Source organism: Phalacrocorax carbo, chromosome 1, assembly GCF_963921805.1.
Source record: "Phalacrocorax carbo chromosome 1, bPhaCar2.1, whole genome shotgun sequence".
NCBI lineage: Eukaryota > Metazoa > Chordata > Aves > Suliformes > Phalacrocoracidae > Phalacrocorax > Phalacrocorax carbo.
The window spans coordinates 76,448,247-76,460,981 of NC_087513.1; the positions used below are offsets into that span (position 1 = coordinate 76,448,247).

The window sequence follows — 12,735 nt, forward strand, 5'->3', positions numbered from 1 at the left end:
CCAGGATCCCTGGGATTTAGTTGCACTTCCATTCCAGTTGGCTGGAATATGACTTACAAGCTGGCTGTTGTGACACAGACCTCTGAGAAATATTATGATATTACTAATTTGAAGACAATTCTGCTATTGTTTTTGTAGCAAAATTGATCCGTCTGGTCCAACTGGTCGTGGGACTTTAACATGAGGGCAGTTAATGAAGAGTGAATTTGGATCTGGATTTTAGTGTGAAAATTAAGTACTTCTTACAGACATCCTTTTAAAGAAGCAGTACAGTTGGGTTTTAATACTGCTAAATACCCAATGCTTTCAGCACTAGCATGTCTCAGTCCTTACCTGTATATAAGAATAAGCTAACTTGCTCCCTTCTTGCTTTCTGTATTGAAATTGCCAACAGAATCAATCTGAGGTGATTTGCTTGAGAAATGCCCCAAATGACTAGGTTTCCTAATTGGCCCTGTACATACATGGATCACATGCAACTTAAGTATCACAGCATCTTACTCACTTGCAGCTACGACATAGCTCTACACAATAGGCACGTAAAATCTCTTACATACTTGTTGTATGTGCCTCACCCACAGAGGTGAGGATTTCAGTCATAGCTTATATGTTTTGACACAGGCATTACTGCTCCAGAAGTTATGATGCAAAAATACTATTGATCACAGGTGGTGAGAACGTTTCTAACAAAATCTGTGTTCATCAAAAGACACTGTTCCATCGCACATGCTGACACATTTTATGGAGACATACTGGTTCTGATAAAATCTTTGACGGGGCTTTATGAAGTCCAAAGCATACTCTCTCTTGCCACTTCCAAAGAGAAAAGAGGAGAGTTGAGCAGGAAAAGAGACTGTTGTGATCTGTCAACAAACATTTTGAGACAGATCCACGCTGCAAAAATAATCAGAAGGCTTTCTTTTTGTTGTCGGGCAGAACAATAATTCAAATGCAAGCCCTGAACAAAACCAGTCTTTTTCCTCTAGTTGTTCTGTCCTGCTGCTTTGGTCAGTATACTATATTCAATCTTTAAAATCTCATATTTTATTTTGATTATCTATTCCTGGTGGGTTTTGGCTAAATACAAGTCAACATAACAAAGATGCCCAAGCATTTCAAGAATTTTTCTGTCATAGTTCCTTCATACAGTAAATCAGCAAAATCTACCATATGTTTGGACTGGAGACACTAGAGTTATTTTTTTATTCAGTGGATGGGGAAAAAGCAGCAGTTTCTCAAGTGCCATTCGTTGTCTGTTCACTCTTGATGTCCTTGAAGAAACCATTAATGTAAATTACATGGACAAGTTTTAAAGTTAGAACTTGTGTAGCAGATAGGCCATATTTCTTTTAAAGTCAAATAGTGTATCTGCTATAAACTAGATTTTGCTCATCTGTAATGAAATAAGGTAAAGAAAATAACAGTTGTGTCTTAAAACCTTATTTTGATCAAATTGCAGAAGAAGCATTAACAAGCTGAACTTCACAGCTCTCTTCTGAAACCAGGTATTATCGTCATTATCATCTGATTTGTATATCAAGAAGTTGAGTCAGAGATGCTACATCACTTGCCAAAAGCTACAGTGAATTCAAACAGCGTTGAAACTTGGAATCATTAGCTCTGAGTCCAGGTTACAGATTCCTGCAGCATCACTACCTCAAAATTATGATTGCTGCCAGTTAGACCAGGTAAACTGCATCTCATGCAAAACATTAATCAGCAGGTTCATTAGACTCACCAATACCAGTCCAAAGTAATCCATCCCTTTAGCTCACAATATACTTGACGAGTCCTTACAAGTCGAGGTATGTCCAGATTCCATACCTGACTTGAAGCAAAGCGCTTTGCTCGGCTTGCTCATTTCCATACCATAACTCACATTGCTGCAGTAGGTCTCATCTTCTTGTTGGCATTGCCAGCAGATGGAGCAAGCCAAAACATTCTGCATATTGCTTGTAAGTGCACAGAGGTTCTTCTGTTACCTTTACAAGACAGAAGTGTGGAAGGCTCTCCCCTCTTTTAGCCTCCATGCCTCACAGGCTGTGTGGCAACACCTTTTATAATCAAATTAAACTTGCCTCCACATTCTGACACGTTCCGGGCGCCTGCTACTCCCTGTCCATCGTTACTTGGGCAAGGCTCACAGGTAAGTTGACCTTCTGTGTCTTGGTATGTTCCTGGTGAGCAAGGAACGCACTGATTATGCTCTCCGCTATAATAGGTGCCCGTGCTGCAGGTAACTGAGAAAAGAAAAAACGGGAATCTACGTAAGGACTTTAATTTTGACCACCTCATTTGCCTTTATATCAAACATTTTGAGAAGATGGGTCTCTCTGGCCTCAGTATTATAGTGGCATATATTTTGCATATGTTAGTCCAGGATCCTCACCTGATGTAAACACGCCCATCTCCACTGCGGTCTAGGTCACTTTACATCAGGGCAAGGCGCTTCTTCTATTGTTTAAGCCATTAAATGGCATTGTAATGCACTGAAGTGTTTATCAGACACATGTTGTCAGTAAAGCTGATGCAGTCTTAAAAGAGTATACTGCAGTTTAATTAAGACAGTCATGCATAACATAAGGGAAGTGATGTGAATTTTTAGTTTACACTAGGGGCATGTATGTGTCGGTTTTATGGAAGATGACTACAAAAAGTGTGTCGCCTGAGATCAGTTTTAGAGATTTCTCTGAGGGCAATGCATCCCATGTAATGTTTTATGTCTCTTGACACTCAAATACTCCACTGGATAGTGTTTTAAATACAGATATGAATCCACATGCTTTTCATGCTGCAACAAAGCACATATCTGCATTAAATGTTTTTCTCTGCTGGATATAGGTAGTTAAAATGTATGGGTTTCTAGACACTAATAGCAACAGTCTTTCAACACAGTCTCTAAATTGCTGTTGCTATACGATGAAAACAGCCTCTGAACCAACTCATTAGAGGCAGCTATCAGATCTACACTTAACTATTTCTTTTTGCTTGTAAATCACTTGGTGTCTAAAAGAAGCCGGAAAAATAGATATGCTGATTTTGCAAAGATGACTCTGAGTGATTAGAAAGCTTGCAGTGCTGAGAACTGCCATTAATAGGTTTCCGTTAGCACCTTGCCCCCAGTGAAGTGCTAGAGCCTGCTAACCTTGGGAAAGGCTTAAAGAAATTAGGTATTTTACATAAAATTAAAATAGATTTCTATAGGTTTTTTTTAATTGGACATCTTGAGGGTTAAATATAAATATATCCATGGGTCATGGATTATTTGGTGGTGAGGAGAGTGAGAGAGGCGATGTAATACTAAACACACAACATGTAGGCAAACACCATTTTATTGTTTTACAGAATTGTAATTATGTTTTCATAAGATGCTGGGAGCAACTGGGAACTAATTGCCAACATTGCCTTGTGGCAGGCCTTGATACATACCGGCTGACAGCATGGGAGCGTGTGCATATATATGCTGCTTTTGTTTTCCTGCAATCATTTAATGAACTCCCTTCAAAGACTTACGGACCATCAGTAGTCCACGAACATGTGCTGAGTAATACTGATCTAAATCATCTTTTATCTCATAGATTTCCTGCCTGGCTCACTAGGGAGAAGTTAATTTTGGATTGCTTGTTTTGGGGGATATGGCTGAATAGAGTTGTTGGGACTTACCGCATTTTCCATCCTGCAGCACTTGCCCTGTACTGCAAGCTTCATGCCCTTCAGTAGCTTTAGCTGGCTTCTGAGCCACTTCATATTCTGTCCCAGAAAACTGAATGTAAAATTGCTGTTTATTAATAGATTTCCTCAATGTTTTGATTGCAGTTTGCAGCTTCTGCTCCATCCTTTTCCGAACACAGTCAATGTTACAGGTGTCTAGATGGGAAATGATAAGAAAACTAGAAGCAATTGAGATTAATGTTTAAAAAGAGGTGTTTAACAAAAAGCTTAGCCTGCATTGCACTATGACACCTCTGTTTGCTTCACTGTCTTCTCCATATAAATTGTAGAAGCAGCTCACTGTATTCAAAATCAGGCCTTTTAAAGGGAGAAGGGAGGACACGGAGGTCCATCAAATTGAGTTTCACAGCCTATAAGTGCACACTGAGCGCTGGTATCTCTAACATTAAGGAATCTGGTTATACTGAGTGCACGGGGAGAGGGCTGCAGAAAGCATCTAGCTAGCAAAATCAAGTCGGCACTGTACAAGAGCGCTGTACTCTGTTGTACAGAGTAGCGGTGGCTGGTGCTTTGTGCACTGCTAGAGGAATGGTGAATTTCCCACTGTGTTGTATTTCCAAGTATGTGTTCATTCTGCCACCACTAATGTTTCTGAATTTCCTGTGCCCATGCTTTAGTCTGTTGATTAGGAATTCTCCCCGCTTTCCTGACCAAAGTACAAATGACACAAGGAAAGGTGCTTTCTGGCATGATTACTGTTTGAATCACTTGGCTAGTGAGGTACCTCTCATGGGTTAAGAAACCTGCCTTTGAGGACTGACATGTTTATAGAATTCAGCCCATGTTTTCTTTGGCTGAATCTTATAGCATAACATTCCATCTCGTGAATAACTTGAAGCAATTCTTCTTCCTGAAGTTTGTTATGAAAACATGAATTTACCAAATGTGTGATAAAAATGTTTGATTCTCAGACTGAAGTTTCAGCAACCTACATTTTGGAGGATATTTTTATCGTCGTCGTTGCAGAACTTGTATCTAATCCTTACGTTCTCTGTGCATCAATTAGCACTTCTGCTGTTTAAAGAAATCAGACTAAATTAAAGTGTATGACTTAACTTGAGGCTTTGAAGGAATTTTGCTGCAGGTTCAATCTTTGTTGCTTTGACTTAATTTCATACCTGATTCCTTTCAATTAAATCTGTGAAACTTTGCATTTGCAAAGGCATGAATGAAGCTTGTGCTAAAAGGTTTGCATAGCAGCTTCACGAAATAGCATCAAAAGAGATTCTAGCAACACAGTGAGGAACTGAATTCTGATTTCTCTCCACAGACAGATCTTTCACAAACCTGAGACTTCTTCTGACTTCATCTCCACTTCAAACTCTGTGGTGATATGGGACACTTCTTTTGATGGTGACTTGCGGCCTCGGCGTTTTTTCTTGGAGGAATCACACTTAAGATTCACAAAGGTCACCTGGCAGTTGTCTGTACAAGGGAATTGACCTCCTTTGCATAAGAGAAGCAACACAGAAAAGAAATCAAGGTGCAAAGTAGCAAGTGACAGGCTAATAAGCGATATCTCAGCTGGGTTATCATGAATGCAGTGACAGGCTTCATAACATTTCACATGCATTGTTAGACACCTTCTCAGTGCAGTTTTGGGTTTGCTTATTTTGCTAGTGAATGCAGGAGGCAAAAATACAGTGTGGTGATGCTAAGCTGCACAGTGGTACCTCCAGTGCTTATAATTTCCTGCCTCTCTTCTGCATAAGGATTAGAAAGCTCTTTACAGAAATTAGTTAAGTTCAGCAATGCTGTATACAGTCATCTGATGGTTAAACAAAGCAAGAGAGTCAATTTTCATAAATTCATGAGAGCAGCAGTCCTGGGACTAAAGCATAGTGGTATGGGCCTCTAGGAACTACCAGCTGGTATTCCATCTCTTTCAGCAATGAAATCACCAGATATCAAAGGTTTTAAAAGCCTTTGATTGGAGGTTATGAAAATATACTGGAAGGTTTTATCTGAGGGGTAATCATAGAATTATTTAGGTTGGAAAAGACCTTTAAGATCATCAAGTCCAACCGTTAACCTAACACTGCCAATTCCACCACTAAACCGTGGCCCTAAGCACCATGTCTACTCATCTTTTAAATACCTCCAGGGATGGAGACTCCACCAGCTCCCTGGGCAGCCTGTTCCAATGCTTGACAACCCTTTCAGTAAAGAAATTTTTCCTAATATCCAACCTAAACTTCCCCTGGTGCAACTTGAGGCCATTTCCTCTTGTCCTATCACAAGCCAGAGGAACTGAATGCCCTTGTCAATTGTGTGTAACCGCTGGGGAGAAAGGCTACAATCCGGTGGGACTAAATCACATAAGCATCCTCTCCCTACATAAAGAAATCTATGTGAAAAACATCCTTCTTCTGATAGACGATGAACCTTCCAGGTCAGGGAGAAATTTCTGTCACTGAAGCCACCAGGGGACTTTCATTCCAAGTGTGTGGTTGTATGATATAAACTTACTGTTAGACCCAGAAGTTCAGATGACATAACAAACACAAAGCAAAGCAACCAAAGGCCAAGGAAATGCATCCAAGAAATACATTCCCATGGTGACTGTATGGATCAAAAAACCCCCAACTTCTGTAACTTTAAAAATGAGTTCAATAATCACATCTTATAAAATAAGACAGTACATAAGGACAAGGTAAGCATCTTGACAGCTAAGACTTGTTTTAAGCCAATACTTGGAAAATTAAAGAGATAAATGTCTGGATTGCAGGGTAAAGACAAAATGTGATTTTAAATTTTAGAAATAAAATCTTTAAACCATTAGCATTTTTTAAGGATAGCTATTTTACCTCTTCTCTGTTAAGGGCTCATATATGACTGCTCACTGACTAGCAAAAGTGGTGGTAAGACAGATTCGTAACAGAGAATATATCACTAGTAGATGTTTGCTGTAAGCTGCTAAGTTGCTTTAAGCAACAATATTAACTGCTGCAATTACACCAATACTGTGTATTAAAATACGGAAAGTCTCAAGTTAATACTGGATTTAAATGAACTCTAAATATTGTACGCTGTGGAAATGCACAGCAATAACACTCAAACACTCTTTAATTGTCCCTGTCATGATGCCAAGGGGACAAAGGACAAGAAATAAATGTAATGAAGATCTGTTAAATACATATCACTTTTAAAATCTCTTTTTTGTTCAACTTTGAAAGTGATGTTCAAACCTAATACTAATAAAACCCCATACCTAGTCATACGGAGTTTTAAAAACATTTGATTACTTTGATTCAGCCTGACGCAAACTTTTAATCTCTGATTTTTTGGTAATTATGTCTAAAACTTCTAAATATGTTTTCTAACATCATAACTAATCACTCCAACATAACAAAAGACCTCAGGCTGTGTAACATCAGATTTTGATTGTAACTTTCCTGCTTAGGGCTTGTCTTTGCCCCTGCAAAGGGATACTAATCCAGCATAATGAAATAAATAATAGCTTTTGTTTTCTTTTATAAACCTCATTTGGGAAAACTGAACCAAACCAAACTGACATTGTTTCATGTAACTTTGCATTGGTCATAGCTTTTTGACTCAGGATATTTCTGCCGTTACCAATGCCAGAGAAAGAATCAGCTTAATTTCAAACTCATGTGCTTTTGAACAAAGCTTTTTCAAAGCAACTGGTGACATTTCAGCACTGTCAGATCCAAACCCAAGGCACTGTTCAGCCAGAGTGTGAACCTTGGCCTGAACTTAAATTTAGATCCAAACATGAAAACCATTACTTTTTTTCCTGCCTGCAGTGTGAAAAGAAAATATGCAAACAAGCAAGCAAGCAAACAAATAATTAGAGTGCTGTTTACGTGTTAGAAGAAACCACATACCTAAAACAGCTTGCTTCCCAGAATCTTTTGTTTTTTCTTTGCTGCGAGGCCGTAAATGGCACTTTGCGTCTTTAATTTTAAAACGAGCTTTCTGCTTGATTGGAGGGGCTAATGAATCTGTTGATGTAACGTAAAAAGCTATCATTGGGGATGCAGATGAAAGGAAGTCTGAAACTTATATTTAAAAACAGACTCAAAAGTCTTCTTGCAACACAGAAAAGAGACAGTCCAAGTGTTACACACCTTGTACAAAGGGTCCGTTTCCATAAGTTCATTTTTTTTTGCATAAGCACTTACTCTTGAGCCCATAAAGATTAATAAATTTGCTAGTATTGCACACGCTCTACACATACGCTTCCCCTCCAGCATACCTGCACATCTTGGTGGAATATGGGTGAATTTGTCTCTTACTACGAAAGGGGTTAATTCCTACCCTTTTTTCTCACTTTCTGTCTGTCACTTCCCATGTTACTTGGCTGGAGTTCTGCTCTTGCTAATGCCAACTGCTACACTGTTGGCAGTTGAAAACCATCCAAAGGAAATGTCTTTATTTGACTGTTGTCTATGGCTTGCAAGCTTTATTCTTCAGCTTTAAATCCAAGTAAGTTATGTCTTACATGGCTGTTATACAGCCATGTGCTGCTTCGAAAATATAACTGCTGGCTGATTTCCTCACAAAGTCCATGGTGGGAAAGACTGGGCCTGGGCCGTCACCTGCCAGCCACTGCGGGCTGCCCATGGGACCTGGAGCAGCTGGAGGGTGGTCACAGGTAAATGCCACAATGTGGGTCCCCCTTCCCTTGGCAGGGCCTTACCAAACCAGGACTATAGGAGGTAGCCTGCCCCTGTGCCACAGGCAGCCACACTGCTGCCATGTTACCTCACTCCACAGCATCGTACCTCCTAACGCATTCCAAATACATAAGAAATTCATGGTTAGAGAACTGGCAAATTGGAGCGAAGTACAGCAGATGATGATATGCAAAGTGGACTGCCACTTCCCCACTGCTGGATACGGTTTCAAGCTGCTTCTAAATTTGCCAGACTTCAACCATTTTGAGCTTGACATTTTTTTTATGCTGAGTATCACCTTTAGGACACATTTTGAAGTGTCTCTGCAAAAATAGTCCAGCCATTTCTGAGAACAAGATGGATGAAACACAGTATGTGCTCATAAAAGTCTCATAAACTTTTTATTGGGTATCCCCAGTAGAAGGAACCATGCTCCTAAGGAAGGACTTTGCAGGTGAGGGCTAGGACCCACCTTCTGCTCTTGTGTTATTATTGATGGGCCTCTCTGACTAACTTCCAAGTCTGGGAAGAAATGCCATTTTGATATGCTCGCTATTGCCTTGCTGGACTATGGAAAGTAAAGTATTCTAAATATTTGTCCTTATTGAATATATCTCAAACTTCCACCGCTCCTATACTGGCCTACCACCACAGTGTCACACTGGAGGGCAACTAAGCATGCTCCAACCCTCAAGGAGAGGCTGCAGAAAAGTGAGTGTGTGCGTGATGAAACACAGGCTACCTTAATTCTGGCCTTGTGTAACTTGAGAGCTTGTCTGGGGGAACCTCGTCACCTGCCTCCTAGACACTAAAGCCCGGGCGAGCAGGAGAGCACCTACCTGCGCAGCTGGGCAGGGTTGCGTTGCGTTTCTGCTGAGCCTTGGCTTGCTGGACGGGAATGCCACAGCTCAGCGTGTAGCTGTTCTCCGAATCTGCGGGGCAGAACGCAGAGTCAGCACATGTGGCCACAGCCTCACAGAGCATCTGCTCCCCTCGTTGCCCCCAGCATTAACATTTGGTGCTTGAACAAACTTATTAGTGCTGCTAAAGAAGGAGACATTTTAAGTGCTGAACTTGGATTTAGATGGCTGAAGTAGTTGCCAAAGGCTACTGCTTCACAGTGTTGACTACAAGTTTTGTTTCTTCCAGTACTGAAATGTTAAATTTTATAAACAATTTTGCATGAGGTTAGCTGTAAATAATTCCATGGTGCACAAGTATAAAATATTTTGTGCTTGTCCATGGCACAGTGCTTGTGCTTTGATCATCTCTGTAATTAAAAAAATAAACCACATTATTTTAGTAATAATTTTAGCTTCAGACTCTGGCAGAATTTATTGGCAGAAACAAAACATAACATACTCAGAACCGTAACAGGGTTTACATACAGCGCAGATAAAACTGTGTATTGATGCATACAAATTAGATAAACGCATGGTTCCAGTAATCTCTGCTAAATTGAAAATGAAGTGTGAATAGCTCTACTGCATATAATGCCAGGACTAACATGAAAAGTAGACACCCTTGTGGAAAATAATCCTGTGTCAGGACCTGAACATGTATGAAAAAGTAATAGCAACCCCCTGCCCCACCTGCCCTGCAAAACTGTGTAGATGAAAATTACAAGTAGCAAATAAAAAAAAGGGGGAGGGGGGGGAGATAAGATGCCCGAGTTTCTAAAAACAACCATGCCTGAATTTCTATAAATAACACTGAGCTGAACAATTACCAACAAAATTTATTAAAACCCAGCAACTGCCAGCAACTAATACAGAGAGATGTGTTTTCCATAAAGCCTCCTGAGACAGATTTCGTTGTATCCATTTCTTATGAGACAGTAAGACAGGTTTAAAGCTGTTACTATGTCATCCTTTGCTCCACTGGCTGAGCTGGTGGAAGTTTTATGCTACCCTGGCTGGTGTGGGAGCTTGATCATGCGCTGTGGCAGCTGCAATGTTAAATTGCTCAACATGTCCCATGCCTCCTCTCCTGCCCCTGCCTCACATTGTGCTCCCTAAGCTGAGCTCCTCTCAAGGGAGCCCTCCACTTTGGGAGTAATTTCTGCTCCTGCTCAATCACACAATCACGGGGTATTTCAGGCCATGATGCAGAGTCCGTGATTTTAAGCAGATGCCTGGATGGCACAGGGGACTCAACTAATTGAAAAACATGTTACTAAAGATTATCAGGAATTCACTGAAATCTACTGTTCAGTTTTCCCCCCACTTTTGACATTGCAGTTTAATATATGAAAATTTTTCTTTTGCACCACCTGGTTAAGGTAGTTGCGTGTCTCAGATTTTTGTTAAAAATTTTTCCCCCCAAATGGTATCCCAAATTAAACAACTAAGGGCTGAACATCTAATGCAACTGACAGCTCTTTTTGTATTTAATGGTGTGCATGTTGCCTCAATTTAATTCGTAATGATGTTTTGCTCATTTACAGTTGTCCATAAGAAAAACTGAATGCAAGAGTCGTGAATACATTAGCAGAGGAAAAAATCAAGTCATATTCTAGACTTAGGAGGACAAATATTTTGTACAAACCTGGAACAAAAAGAGCGTTCGATGGGCATGACAGGAAGCAGCTCTCTATGCCTCCTGTCTTACTACACACTAGCTGAGCCTTGGGAGCTGGTTTGGCATTTGGGAGGCATTTCACCATCTCTGAGGAGGAAAAAAAAAAAAAAAAAAGAAAAATGAAAGAAGTCAGGCACTGCCCAGCCCAGAACTTTGTGTATCCTCTTGCTTACAGTGGTGAGGAAAAGTAGAAGTGGCAACAAAGCAAAATCACAGGCCCAGGCATTTCTGAGATAAGCACATAATAGGGAGAGAGTATCTGGATCTTGAGCTTGGACTGGCAAGGAAACTCCTTCACATTTTTAGACTTAAACTCTACATCAGTCTTCCCCTCCTGTCCTCCACTTTGAGACTGTTCAGGTCCAGATCTGCGCTCTGAAAGGCAGGTGTCTCTCTAATTATGAGCACAATTCTGTGTGCACAACTTGGTCACAGAAGCAGCAGGTAATACTAATGACCTGAGATGTCCATTCCCCGCTTTTGGAGGCACAGCTCTCTGGTTTAACAGGCAAAGTACCACACCACACACAGGAGTTACCCTCAAAAAGATCTGCTTATCTTGCAGACTTTTTAATTACAGCTCCATGCTCAAGCTTCTGGAAGTAGAAAACTTCCCAGCCAGGCAGAGGTGAGGCAGGACATGCTGGGATGAGGATGGATGGTCCTTTCAGCCACTGCCAAAATGCCCCAGGCAATGCTGGAAGGGACACTGTAACAAACATAGACATTTCTCATCAGCGCCCACCGTGCGAGGCACATTGCAGCTTGCGCAATGGAAATATCCAGCTTTTCTCTTGGCTTCATGGAAGGATGAAGACAGAGTATCCTGCAGGTTTCACAAGCTGCTCTTCATATTTGGGTAAGGGATGGCTTGTGTTTTACCTGAAGCTACATAGAGTTGTTACGAATCATTGGACCAGTCGCTGCTTCAGCCTGAGATGATGGTATGCTACTGATAATTACACTCCTGCATAATTTTAATTTAAAAATAATTTTAATTGGACATCTTTTGAGACTGACGTGTAACTTAGGTACATCTTTCTCCACACAAACAACAGGGTTCATTCTCGGCTGCAGCCGGCAGCTGCCATCACTACTTGCGCCGAGGCAGCCTCACTGCTTCCCTCCGTTCCCCAGAGGTTTAACCTCTGCACTGACTGCTGGCCAAGTGCAGCTGGGCACCTCTTCAAGCAGATATTTCATACTGCATCAGCTGGTTAAATGTCAGCCAGACATCTGTAGAGCAGTTCTTGCTTCAGCACCGTAAAAACACCTGTTCAGGTACACATGCTTTTTTTATGACTGTTCCTTGCTCTTTCTTCCAAACATGCTCACCTTACCAGATGGACTTCGCTGACTTTTCTTTTGCCCATGGCTGGCTGTGCTACTGCAGATGTCATTTTTCCTACCCCTCAGCTCACCACTGAACTACACCAAGGCAGGGGGGAGAACAGAGCTGCAGCATCCGAGTCCAGTAGGAAGCAGTCAGACTGGTTTGGGTCTGCCAGGGTTTGGGAAGAGCCCAGTAAAGCTGGGATGAAACAGACCAATCCAAATGTGGTAGCTGGAATGAGCCTTGCCTGGCTTGGCTTGAGTGCAGAGGAGGGGTCCCAGCAGCTGCCAGATGGGTTGTATTCCTGGCCTCACTAGTGGTCAAATATAAAATATACAAGGCCCTTGAACACGCCTGATATTTGCATCTAAAGTATGGGAATAATCACCCGCCACCTCCCTCCCTCCTAAGGCCTTTTATGTTACTTTGGTGATGTTTATAAAGAAATTA

At 41.2% G+C, this 12,735-nt stretch overlaps 1 protein-coding gene across 5 annotated transcripts in view; it reads right to left on the minus strand.

Annotated features, from left to right (window-relative positions):
* SCUBE1 (signal peptide, CUB domain and EGF like domain containing 1) overlaps nucleotides 1–12,735 on the minus strand; it is a 219,497-nt gene that overhangs the window by 15,516 nt on the left and 191,246 nt on the right. For 3 of the 5 annotated variants that reach the window (XM_064460913.1, XM_064460930.1, XM_064460903.1), the window contains 6 exons: nucleotides 10,920–11,039; nucleotides 9,212–9,304; nucleotides 7,581–7,697; nucleotides 5,020–5,178; nucleotides 3,664–3,867; nucleotides 2,079–2,240 (listed from right to left, as the gene is read on the minus strand). In XM_064460913.1, the coding sequence (XP_064316983.1) occupies nucleotides 2,079–2,240; nucleotides 3,664–3,867; nucleotides 5,020–5,178; nucleotides 7,581–7,697; nucleotides 9,212–9,304; nucleotides 10,920–11,039 (855 nt within the window). The remainder of the gene's footprint in view (nucleotides 1–2,078; nucleotides 2,241–3,663; nucleotides 3,868–5,019; nucleotides 5,179–7,580; nucleotides 7,698–9,211; nucleotides 9,305–10,919; nucleotides 11,040–12,735) is intronic. The other 2 variants (XM_064460938.1, XM_064460922.1) reach the window with 1 other exon arrangement.